Source organism: Stomoxys calcitrans, chromosome 2, assembly GCF_963082655.1.
Source record: "Stomoxys calcitrans chromosome 2, idStoCalc2.1, whole genome shotgun sequence".
Classification (NCBI taxonomy): domain Eukaryota; kingdom Metazoa; phylum Arthropoda; class Insecta; order Diptera; family Muscidae; genus Stomoxys; species Stomoxys calcitrans.
This window is the reverse complement of record NC_081553.1, coordinates 203,455,864-203,469,582: the sequence shown is the minus strand read 5'-3', so window position 1 is coordinate 203,469,582 and position 13,719 is coordinate 203,455,864. Positions and strand designations below refer to the sequence as shown.

The 13,719-nt window shown below is 38.9% G+C and overlaps 1 protein-coding gene across 4 annotated transcripts in view; it reads left to right on the top strand.

Annotated features, from left to right (window-relative positions):
• The window catches only part of LOC106091405 (hemicentin-2), an 844,000-nt gene that overhangs the window by 701,129 nt on the left and 129,152 nt on the right, over positions 1 to 13,719 (top strand). For all 4 annotated transcript variants that reach the window (XM_059361549.1, XM_059361550.1, XM_059361548.1 and 1 more), the window contains one exon: positions 9,163 to 9,233. In XM_059361549.1, coding sequence (XP_059217532.1) covers positions 9,163 to 9,233 — 71 coding nt within the window. The remainder of the gene's footprint in view (positions 1 to 9,162; positions 9,234 to 13,719) is intronic.

Below are 13,719 nucleotides of genomic sequence, written 5' to 3'. Positions count from 1 at the left end.
GGATCATACTTTGCTAAGATATTGGAACTCATTGTGCTAAATTTCATCGTAATCGGATGAAAATTGGGGCATCTAGATGATCAAGAAGTCAAATCCGGCATCGATTTTAATGGGGGCCATATGCATAGAAATCCTTCTAGGGGATGGGCTAAGGACCCCCATAAAAGTTATAGCCCTCCTTGTTTTCGGCAGTTTATAAAGAGATTCGGATCATACTTTGCTCAGATATTGGAAGTCATTGTGCTAAATTTCATCGTAATCGGATGAAAATTGGGGCATCTAGATGATCAAAAAGTCAAATCCGGGATCGATTTTAATGGGGGCCATAAGCGTAGAAATCCTTCTAGGGGGTGGGCTAAGGACCCCCAGAAAAGTTATAGCCCCCCTTGTTTTCGGCAAAATTGGAAAAATGCTTTTTATAGGTTTTGAGAATTTAAACTTCTATGGGCTCAAGAAGACAAATCCGGGAATTCGTTTATATGGGTGTGGTGTCAGTTTATAGACCGATTCGGGTCGTACAAGGCACAGATGTTGAAAGCCATAACGGAAGTCTTTGACCAAAATTTCAGCCAAATCGTATGAAAATTATGGCTTTCAGGCGCTTAAGAACTCAAAATCGGGAGATCGGTTTATATAGGGGGGCCACATCAAAATCGGAACCGATATGGCCCATTTGCAATCCCCAATAGTGTACATCAATGAGAAGTATTTGAGCATACTTTCAAGCGGATATCTTCAACCGTTCCACCACTTTCATGATTTCGACAGGGTAAGGGACGAATGTACGAGCGGACGGAAATGGCTATATCGACGTCAAACATATATACTTTTGAGGTCGCAGATCAATATTTCGAGGTGTTACAAACGGAATGTCTAGATTTGTATACCCCCCATCATATGGTGGTGAGTATAAATATAAGCCTGAGAAAGACAGTTAAAGATACACCACAGCACTGTCCATCTTTTTGTTGTCTTGCAAAAAATTTAGAAATCAGGAAACAACGTGCTAAGTTGAGTCTTGGGAATCCACCGCCATGATTCTACGAAAAGTTTACACAAATGAAATTATTTAAAAAGGATATGTGTTCTTTACGTACCAAATGAAAAAAAAATTAAAGCTTTTAGGGGCCGTAGATGACTTATGAGGAGATCGGTTCATATGGCATTACAGCTTAATAGGATAGTAATTTCTGATTTTAGGAGCCCAATATTTAAAATCTGGAAATCGGTTTAAATAACAACTATATCAGGTTAAAGACCGATTTAAACCTTACTTGGCATTGTCATTGCAAGTTTTTATGGAAAACTTCTTACAAAATTTCAGTCAAATCTAATAAAATAAATACGAAATATCGGAAAATCGGTCATTTGAAGGTCTAATCTTGACCGACATTGCCCATTTGCAGTGCACAATGGCCTACAGCAATAAGAAGTTTCTGTGAGAAATTTCAAGTGGATTGTCAGAGGGACGGACGGACGAGCATGGCTAGGTCGGCTTAGAATATCATGTACTTTATGGGGTCGCAAATCGGTATTCCGAATTGCTACAATGACTATGCTATCTGGTGAGTATAAAACGATATTACGTTTGGCTGTGCCGAACTTGTATACCCATCATCTTGGATATATATTGGATTGCCCAAAAAGTAATTGCGGATTTTTCATATAGTCGGCGTTGACAAATTTTTTAACAGCTTGTGGCTCTGTAATTGCATTATTTCTTCTATCAGTTATCAGCTGTTACTTTTAGCTTGCTTTAGAAAAAAAGTGTAAAAAGAGTATATTTGATTAAAGTTCATTCTAAGTTTTATTAAAAATGCATTTACTTTCTTTTAAAAAATCCGCAATTACTTTTTGGGCAACCCAATATATATATGTAAACAAGCCGGGCCGGTGTTCTTCGGTACTCCCTTAAGTGTTTGCGGCCCTCTCTTGACCTGGTCCAAATTGGAAAATAGTTTATATTCGTATTTAACTCTCAAATACCTTTCATTAGAATCCCATTTTGTCCCATTTGGCATGCATGTCCATTTGGGGCATAATTTTGGGGAATAGACCACAAATTTTATATATGTTTCGTATTCTACTCTCAAATATCTTTCGTTTGCATCCCATTATGTCCTGATAGGCCTACATGTCGGACAAACTGTGGATACCCACCACCACGGATACGCATTAATCACCTTTCGTCATAAAACGGTAAAAACTGCATCATTTATTCCGACCTCCATCGGTATATATATCAGCTATATCCAAATCTGGATTGATCTGGGCATAACACAACTTGATATACCAAATTGGACAATAGATACGCCTGTTATTGGCCAAAGACACTAAATTGAGAGATCGGTCTATAGGGCAGTTATACAGAAATATAGACGGATCTTAACTATGCTCTGTACGAATGTCGAAGGGTCTAACAAAGCCCATTGTGCCTAATTTTAGTGAAATCACCTGAAAACCTTAAATCGGAAGATCGGTATATATGGCAGCTATATCCAATTCTGAACCAATCTGAGACAAATTAGGCTAGAATGTCCAGGGCTCTAACTTAACTCATTGTCCTACATTTTTGCGAAATCGGATAATAATTGCTGCTTTTATGGGCTTAAGACCCTAAATCGGCAGATCGGTCTATATGACAGCTATATCTAAATATAATCCGATCTGAACCATAATTTGGTCGGATATCGAGAGGCTTAAAACAACTTACTGTCCAAAATTTCAGCAAAATCGGCAGATCAGTCTATATGGCAGCTATATCTAAATATAGTCCGACCTAAATATGGACTATATCTAAATATAGTCGGTCTACATGCCACCTATATTCAAATCTAGACTGATCTGGGGCAAATTGAAACAAGTAAGAGCGCGCTAAGTTCGGCCGAGCCGAATCTTAAATACCCTCCACCATGGATCGAATTTGTCGAGTTCTATGCGCGGTATCTCTTTTCAGGCAAACAAAGAATATTGAATAAGAACTGTTTTGCTATTGGAGCTATATCAAGTTATAGTCCGATTCGGACCATAAATGAATGCTGAACATTGTAGAAGTCATTGTGTAATATTGCAGTTCATTCGGATAAGGATTGCGCCTTGTAGGGGCTCAAGAAGCAAAATCGGGAGATAGGTTTATATGGGAGCTGTATCAAGCTATTGATCGCTTCAGACCATATTATACACGTATATTGAAGGTCAAGAGAGAAGCCGTTGTACAAAATTTTTGTCAAATCGGATAATAATTGCGCCATCTAGAGGCTCAAGAAGTCAAGACCCCAGATGGGTTTATATGGCAGCTATATCATATTATGTACCGATTTGCGCCATATTTAGCACAGTTATCGAAAGTGATAACAAAACAGCTCATGCAAAATTTCAGCCACATCGGATAAGAATTGCGCGCTCTATTGGCTCAAGAAGTCAAGATCCAAGATCAGTTTATATGACAGCTATACCAGATTATGGACCGATTTGAACTATTCTTAGTACAGTTGTTGGAATTTATAACAAAACACGTCATGCAATGTTTCAGCCAAATCGGATAGGAATTGCGCCCTCTAGAGGCTCAGGAAGTCACGATCCAAGATCGGTTTATATGCCAGCTATATCAGGTTATGGACCGATTTGAACCATTCTTAATACAGTTGTTGGATGTCATAACAAAACACGTCGTGCAAAATTTCATTCCAATCGGATAAGAATTGTGCACTCTAGAGGCTCAAGAAGTCAAGACCCTAGATCGGTTGATATGACAGCTATATCAAAACATGGACCGATTTGACCCATTTACAATACCAACCGACCTACATTAATAAAAAGTATTTGTGCAAAAGTTCAAGCGGCTTGCTTTACTCCTTCGAAAGTTAGCATGCTTTCAACAGACAGACGGACGGACGGACAGAAGGACTGACATGGCTAGATCGACTTAAAATGATATGACGATCAAGAATATATATACTTTATGGAGTCTCAGACGCATATTTTGAGGTGTTACAAACACAATGATCCTATGTTGGGGGGTATAAAAAGGTGTCGAAGAGCCTAACACAACTCACTGTCCCGAATTTCAGCAAAATCGGATAATAAATGCCGCTTTTATGGGCGTAAGACCATAAATCGGCGGATCGGTCTATATGGGGGCTATATCAAGATATAGCCCATCTTCGAACATAACCTGCTTATGGACAAAAAGAGAATCTCTGCAAAGTTTCAGCTCAATATCTCTTGTTATAAAGACTGTAGCCTGATTTCAACAGACAGACGGACGGACATGTCTAGATCATCTTAGATTTTTTTGCTGATCAAGAATATACAGGGTGGCTGATGAATATTGCTACAATGATGAATATTGCTACATTTTTTTTTCGGTGTATGGAATACATTTTTCTTTTATTCATGTTAAATTAAATTATTAAATTAATTATTAAATTATTATTAATTAAATTAATTAATTAATTAATTAAATTAATTATTAAATTATTATTATTAAATAGAAAAAAAGTTATTACATTTTTTTTTGGTAGCGGCTTTCATCAGCCACCCTGTATATACTTTATAGGGTCGAAAATGTGTTGCAAACGGAATGACAAAATGAATATACCCCCATCGTTCAATGGTGGGTATAATAATAACCTGTACCCCATTCGTGGTGTAGGGTATAAACATGTTTTTAAAACTTTCGCCCAAATTCCTAACCAGGCCTTCGGCAGACATGCTAATTTATATATATGCATGGAGCACTTACAAAATTTTCCAAATTTTTATTTAACCTACGAAACTACCACAGCGTGGCAAAATGTTGCCAAATTTTATAGGAAACCACAAATGGGGAACTACCCAATGGCATTTCACATGATAATGAATTTGTATATGTATGTGTTTGAAGTTTAGTTTGGGAGCTTGTATGTATATGTGTGTGCGCCGTTTCGCGGCTTTTTAGCATTCCACAAAACAACAAGTGAGCCTGTTAGTTAAGTCTATTAAAAACATAAACTAACTTGTTGAACCATTGATCATAATTACTAGGAAATATTTGCAATTGGTAGAGTTATTCAACTCGCTTGCTGGAGGACTTTTTTTTTGTGTTCGCACACAATGAGACTAAATGAAGTTATACATATGCCAAGGAAACCTTATTAGGTAAATTCATATACACATCAGTAGTCCTTGATAATGATGTGAGCTCAAATTGTAATATTAAAAGTATTTTTTGGAAATGCGGGAAGTTAAAAGGAAATTACGGGCGAGTTTGACCTCGAACCCAAACCCTTGAGGATCGCCAACTGTCCGCATAAACTCTGAGTTTCGGAGACTATAAATCTCTTCCCAGAATTTCTTTTGCGGCTTTAGTTATGGCATAGACTTTGGAAAAAATGTAAACCCGCCCGGCAGTCTCACTTACAAAACTATGTTGTGTGCCTCGGAATAAGCCGCCAATCCATTCCCTGACTCCTTCTTATAGCCATCTGCAAAGATCATCCGAGGACGGGAGTCTAAAAGCCTGCTTCTTATATCTCTTGGGTTCTTTCTCAATCAATTTCTCTAAGCCCATTTCGTCAGCGACCTTACCATGTCGCTAATTGTCGACAGAACTTTGCAGGGTATTATAAGTTTGTGCATTTGTTTGCAACGTTAAGAAGGAGAAGAGCTAAACCCATTGATAAGCATACCGATCGCCTTAGAATCACTCCTGATTCGATTTAACTATGTCCGTCTGTCTGTCTGTCCATGTATTCTTGTGATCAAGGTACAGGTCACATTTATTGTTTGATTGTCTTGAAATTTTGCACATGTCACTTTTTTTGGCTCAAGGACGAATGCTATTGACTTTGAAAAAAATCGGTTCAGATTTAGATATAGCTCCCATATATATATTTCATCCGATATGGCTTTTTAAGGCTGTAGAAACCACTATTTTGGTCCGATCTTTCCAAAATTTGGCACGGAGTGTTTTATTTAAGGTCTTTATATGTGTGAAAAATTCTATAAAAATCGATCAGATTTAGATAAAGTTCCCATATATATCTTTCATCCGATATGGCCTTTTAAGGCTGCAGAAGCCACAATTATTCTCCGATCTTTACAAAATTTAGCATGCTGTGTTTTATTCGACATCTACATATGTGTACAAAATTTCATAAAAATCGATCCAGATTTAGATATAGCTTCCATATACATCTTTCCTCCGATATGAAGTTTTAAACCTGTATAAGCTACAATTTAAATCCAATCTTGTGTTTGGTGTTGTGTTTGACGTTGTCAAATGTGTGCAAAATTTTGTCAAAATTTAGATATAGCTCCCATATATATATTTCACCCGATATGGTGTTTTAAGGCTGTAGAAGCCACAATTTTAGTCCGATCTTTAAAAAATTTTGCGTGGGATATTTTATTTGACGTCTACATATATGCGCAAAATTTCATAAAAATTGGTTCAGATTTAGATATAGCTTCCATATATATATTTCACCCGATATGGTGTTTTAAGGCTGTAGAAGCCACAATTTTAGTCCGATCTTAACAAGATTTAGCACGAGGTGTTTAATTTTATGTCCCAATATGTGTGCAAAATTTCATAAAATTCGGTTTCGATTTAAATTTACTTCTCCCATTTATAGTTTTTATCCGATATATCAATATTTCAATATGTATGCAAAATTAAATACTGACTAGATTTGGATATAAGTTTTATATATTAAAGTCACTGTCCCAAATTTCAGCGAAATGGGATTAAAAATGCGCTTTTTATGGGGCCAAGAATTTAAATCGAGAAATCGGTCTATATGGCAGCTATATCCAAATCTGAACCGATCTGGGCCAAATTGAAGAAGGATATCGAAGGCCCCAACACAACTCACTGTTCCAAATTTCTGCGACATCGGACAATAAATGCGGCTTTTATGGACCCAAAACCTTATATCGGGAGATCGGTCTATATGGCAGCTATATCCAAATCTGAACCGATCAAGGCCAAATTAAATAACTAATTGAATGCTGAACATTGTAGAAGTCATTGTGTAATATTTCTGTCCATTCGGATATGAATTGCGCCCTGTAGGGTCTCAAGAAGCAAAATCGGGAGATCGGTTTATATGGAAGCTGTATCAAGCCATAGATCGATTGAAGGTCATGAGAGAAGCCGTTGTACAAAGTTACTGCCAAATCGGATGAGAATTGCGCCCTATAGAGGCTCAAGAAGTCTAGATTCCAGATCGGTTTATATGGCAGCAATATCAGGTCATGTACCGATTTGCGTAATACTTAGCACAGTTATTGGAAGTCATAATAAAACACTTCATGCTAAATTTCAGCCTAATCGGATGAGAATTGCGCACTCTAAAGGTTCAAGAAGTCAAGATCCAAGATCGGTTTATATGGCAGCTATATCAAAACTTGGACCGATTAGAACCATACTTACCACAGTTGTTGGAAATGATACCAAAACACCTCGTTCAAAATTTCGGTCAAATCGGATAAGAAGTGCGCCCTCTGGAGCCTCAAAAAGTCAAGATCGATGATCGGTTTATATGGCAGCTATATCAAAACATGGACCGATTTGGCCCATTACAATCCCAACCGACCTACACTATAAAGTACTTGTGCCAAATTGAAAGCGCCTAGCTTTACTCCTTCGAAAGTTAACATGGTTTCGACAGACAGACGGAAGGACATGGCTAGATCGACTTAAAATGACAAGACGATCAAGAATATATATACTTTAAAGGGTCTCAGACGCATATTTCTAGGTGTTACAAAAAGAATGACGAAATTAGTATACCCCCATCCTATGGTGAAGGGTATAAAAAGGATATCGAACTTTCTAACATAGCTCACTGTCCTAAATTTCGTCGACATCGGACAATAAACGCGCCTTTTTTGGCCTCAGGGCCTTAAATCGAGAGATCGGTCTATATGGCGGCAATATCTAAATCTAGATCGATCGGGGCCAAATTGAAGAAGGACGTCGAGTGGCCCGTCTTCGAACTTAATCTTCTTATGAACAAAAAAAATTTTTTTACAAAATTTTAACCCAATATCTGTATTTTAAAAGACTGTAGCGTTATTTCAACAGACAGACGGACGGACATGGCTAGATGGTGTTAGATTTTTACGACGATCAAGAATATATATATACTTTAAAGGTATATATTTCGACCTTTTTCAAACAGAATGACAAAATGAATATACCCCTATCCTTCGGTGGTGGGTACAAAAAGTTGTCAAATTCTTCATGCAAAATCCGATATGACTGATTTGAAAAGCTTAACTTTTGTCTGACTGGAGGTGGCTTTGTTCGTGAACGCAATACTAGGTAAATTTTGTCATTCGTGTTCAGTATTGTGATGCTGAGTTTTATAAAATTCCTGACTCCCTCAAATTTTTAGTTCCTTGCTTGTGTTGTAAGGCGCCGTATTAGCCGAATTGGTAACGTGCGGGTGTATGGTGTTCGATTCCCACTCGAGGCCTTGGTCTGTCGCTGCTGTGGTATCAAAATTCAAATTTGTCCCTGACCATTTCATAAAGGAACAGGGGCAAACATCTCACATATCAGTGAGTGATGTCTGATTCAAGTTTAAGCTCAATGATAAGGAATTTCCTTTTTATAGCCGACTCCAAACGGCATGTCGGCAATGCGACAGCTCTTTGGATAGAAGTTTTTAAATGGCTTCTTTGCGTGGCATAGTACCTAGCAAACGTCGCCAGCATTAGGAGGGAAAAACCACAGCTGAATTTTTTTTTTCTGATGTTCTCTCCAGGATTAAAACCCGGCGCTCAGTGTCATCGGCTGACATGCTAACCTCTGCGCTACTGTGGCCTCCATGTGGCTTAAAATTTTGTGAATCTTCATTTCTTTGGTTGAATTATTGAATTATTAAATTTACCGAATCTGTTTCATCGTAATTTCCCTCATTTGTAGTGGTTACATGAAATCCTTTTGACTAGGACTTAAAATTTTGTGAATCTTCATTTCTTTGGTTGAATTATTGAATTATTAAATTTACCGAATCTGTTTCATCGTAATTTCCCTCATTTGTAGTGGTTACATGAAATCCTTTTGACTAGCCACTTTCATTATTTTTGTGTGAATTACTGTTCTATGACTCTTTTAAAGTAAACCTGTGAAGTAATGCCGCATTACATTTTTAATTCTTTTCATTTCAGGTGAAACAACTCGGAAATAAATCAGTTTCCTGGATACGTGTCCGAGATGGCCACATCCTTACTGTTGACAGGTAATTAAGAAATTGTTGATGATGATATTTTACCTTTCCTTTTACGAGTATATATGTGAACAGCTCGAGGCTTTATTATGAGTAACAAATGTTGGTGACGGAGTAAATAAAGTCAACTGAAACATTGCTATCAACTTGTGCATGTATTCGCATACATGTGATCTCATAGGATCATGTGCCGGACACTTTATTAACATTTTGTTACTGAATACATGTCATAAAATGTAATTGCAATACGTGTTATGCAACATATGAAGTTGCTTAAAATAGCAAACAAAGATTATGGCAAAGGTAAATTTTGTTGAAAAGTTTGTTTATTTTAAAATAAAAACTTTTAAGTTGTGTATTAATAATTTTTTTCAGATTTAAAATAAATTTATTGCTAAATTTTTGTACAAAAAAAAATCCTGGCTACAACTTATAGAAATAACAGTCTGCTCTGATGCTACGTTATTCGATGGAGGTTTATCCCCCCGGAAATATTATCCAAGGGTAGTTCTGGTGTTGCGTTACTAGACCTTCTATTACCTCTGAAGATACTCTATAGTAATAGGCTTGGAGGAAAGAATCTTCGGTAGCCCAGAAACCGTGTTTGTTCTCAGGCTTCTTTAAGCTCACTCTTATATTTTCATAACTCAGTGTTATAATGGTCCTCTGCTACGCACTGTAACGACATCCCCCCGCAAAACACGAGAATGCTTTAAGTTTGAGAAACCCTAAATTACTGACTCCGTCACCCTAATGAAGATATTTGTTGCAACGCAACCAAAATACAGGTGCAAAGGCCTATCATCAATAATGGCATTCAGTGTCTCTCTCGGGACACTCCTCTTTTCTTTATAAATCAAAACCTCCGCTGTTTCCTGTACCTCCTCGATCATGATACGGTACTTGGCTTCTGGAGAGGTCACACCCTACTGGTAAAAAGCAACAGCTCAGCATTTCTGCGGTTTGTGCCAGCCTTGATGACCTTCTCCTATCTAGAGAGAGCCCAGTGGCATAGAATCGGAAGAACTAGTAAAAAAACAAGCTATTTTGGCACTGAACTTAAACTCGGTTAGAATTGAGGTGGAATCGAGATCATGTGCAAAATTTCAAGGTCCTAGGTGACATTTCTTGGCAGGGCCCCAAAGTTGGTCACCTCGGCATTTCGAAAAATTGCTCGTACTGCCAAATCTCCATTTTTGCTCTGATTTTGAATTTTGCAGATAAAAGTGTCCTAAAAAAACAAAAAATAATTCTGCCCGATTTCTATACCCTCCACCATAGGATGGGGGTATACTAACTACGTCATTATGTTTGTAACTCCTCGAAATATTCGTCGAGGAGTCGATCTAGCCATGTCCGTCCATGCGTTTTCGACAGACAGACCCGGTTGATAAGGCTAACCTGTTGGCTGATAGCGAACTCTTCCCTGCCGGATAGCAATCAACCACTCCCCTCAATCGATAATGTATCTGGCATCATGCCCCAAATATTTGTCGAACTCGTGGAGTTAAAAGAGTTCTTGAAAATCTAGACGTAAATAAATCCCCGGTCCCGGATGGCATATCAACACCTGTCTTGCGCAAGTGCTCTTCGACGCTCGCTCGCCCATTACGCAACCTTTTCAGCCTTGCCTACCGTGCGGGAGTCTTCCCGGCGCGTTGGAAGGTTACGAACGTTCAGCCAATACCCAAGAAGGGTGAGGCAAACAACCCTGCGAATTATCGGACAATTGCGACATGCTCCGCTTCTCCAAGGTCATGGAGAGCATGGTCAATCACCATCTTGTGAGGTATTTAGAGTCTAATGGCCTTTTTAGCGACCAACAGTATGGGTTCCGCAGAAATCGATCTACCGGTGACCTCATGGCACTTCTGTCGGAACGTTGGAGTCGCTCAATCCACCAGTTTGGTGAGAGTAAGGTTGAGGCTCTGGATTTTTCCAAGGCACTTGATAGGGTTTGGCACGGTGCTTTACTATCAAAGCTTGTCGCATTTGGTGTCGGTAATGGCTTCTTTCGATTTATTTCGAGCTTTCTCAGAGATCGCACTATACGAGTCGTTATAGATGGGTTCTCATCTAATGAGCACAAATTGACCGCAGGTGTACCCCAGGGCTCTGTTCTTCCTCCTTCTCTTTTTCTAATTTTCATCAATAATCTGTTGGGTCAGACATCGAATCCGATCTACTCATTTGCGGATGACAGTAATCTCTGTTATTCGTACTCATTCGACCATAGGCTGAGTCTTCGAGAGATTGAGGACAAGAGGCGGTTTGTGGACGATACACTCTGCCAGGATTTGCTGGCCATTTCTGAGTGGGGTCGAATGAATCGAGTAGATTTTAATGCACGGAAGACTCAGTGCTGCTTGTTGTCACACAAAAGATTCGCTGACCCATTACGATCATCTTTGTCTATCAACGGTGTAGATGCTGAACAATCAGAAGTTCTTGATGTTCTGGGCATAAAAATACAAATACCGTTGGGTTGAACATGTATTCGAAGTGTCGAAAGAAGCATTCAAGTGTTTAGGCTTCCTTAAACGGTGTAAGAATTACTTCACTCCGTCTGATCTTCTTAACATCTACACCACTTTCATAGGGCCAAAAATGGAGTACAACTCACATGTATGGGCTGGAGCTTCAAAATCATCCCTGGAACTACTGGACCGTGTACAGAGGAGAGCGATGGCATTGATTGGGGACAGTGGGGTATCTAACCCTATTGCCTCCTTTCATCATCGTCGCAATGTGGGTTGTTTGGCACTGTTCTATCGGTACTTTCGTGGTATGTGTTCGTCTGATATTCGTCTTCTTATTCCTGATGTAAGGATGTATGTCACGCATACTAGACATTCCAGGAACTCACACCCGTTTGTAATTGGTTGGCCAGCGGACCACACAATGCATTATAGAGAGAATTCTTATTTCGCGCGAACCGTTCGTATGTGGAATCGAATCCAAAGATTTCAGACAAATGTCAATAAGCACTTCATCCTTTTCCCCCCTCCAATTCCAAATTTCCTCTCGCCAACGCAATGCACTGCATTCATAGGGGACATCACCTGCATGTTGGCTGACAGAAAAAAACAAAAGGAAAATAAATGTGACTTTAATGGGTCCAAAAACTTAAATCGGCAGATCGGAATACGAACTTATCATGCCTATGGACAAAAGTGCAAAGTTTTAGCTCAATATCTCTATTTCGAAAGACTCTAGCGTGATTTCAACACATAGACGAAGAGATGGACGGACAAGGCTAGATCGTTTAGACTTTTACGACAATCAGGAATATATAAACTTTATAGAGTCGATGTGTTGCAAACGGAATGGAATGAATGTACCCCATCGTCCAGTGGTGGAAAAAAAATCATAAGCCCGAATGAAACGACTTTTTATAACCACAACCATAGGATGGGGATCGAGTCTAGTCGATCTAGCCATGTACGTCCTTCCATCCGCCCGTCTGTCGAAATCACAATAGCGGTCGAATTTCCGCTTGAAATTTTGTATAGATACTTATTATTGGTGTAGGTCGTTGGGAATTCCAAATGGGCGATATCGGTTCAGATTTAGATATAGCTCCCATTTAAACCGATCTCCCGACTTGATTTCTTGAACCCCTGGAAGCCCAAAAATTGGGGATTTTTGTCCCATTGGGCAATTTTTGTCCCATTTAGCTAAACAACTGTGCAGTTTAAATCGGTCAGTAACCTGGTATAGGTCCCATATAAACCGATTTGAGTTCATGAGTCTTTACAGTCAGTAATTTTTGTCCGAAGCCGCAATTTTTGTCCCATTTAGCTAAAATTGTGCACGTAGTGTTCGATTGCGACTTCCAACAACTGTGCCAAGTGCAGTTCAAATCGGTCTCTAACCTGGTATAGTTCCCGTATAAACCAATTTGAAGTCTTGATTCTTTACAGTCTGTAATTTTTGTCCGATCTGGCTAAAATATTGCAGATGGCTAAAATATTGCAGATTAGCGTTCTGTTATGACTTTTAACAACTGTACTAAGTAAAGTCCAAAGCGGTCCAACACCTGTTGCAAAGCGGTCTATAACGTGATATACCTCCCATATAAACTAATCTCCCGATTTGACTTCATGAGTCGCAGAAAGCCGCAATTTTGCGTGCGGTATTCGGTTACGACTTCCAACAACTGTGCCAAATACGGTCCTAATCGGTAGCCTGATGTAGCTCCCATATAAACCGATTTCCAGATTTGATATCTTTAGCCTCTGAAAGTCGCAATTTTTGTCCAATTTAGTTAAAATTTTTCACATATTTTTCGGTTGCGACTTCCAACAACTCTGCCAAGTACAGTCGAAAACGGTCTACGGTCTGATTTAGCTCCCATATAAGCCGATCCCCCGATTTGACATCTTTAGCCTCTGGAAGCCGCAATTTTTGTCCGATTTAGCTAAACACATAGAGTTCTGTATGCCAAGTACGGTCTAAATCGGTCTATAACCTGGTATAGCTCCCATATATACCGATC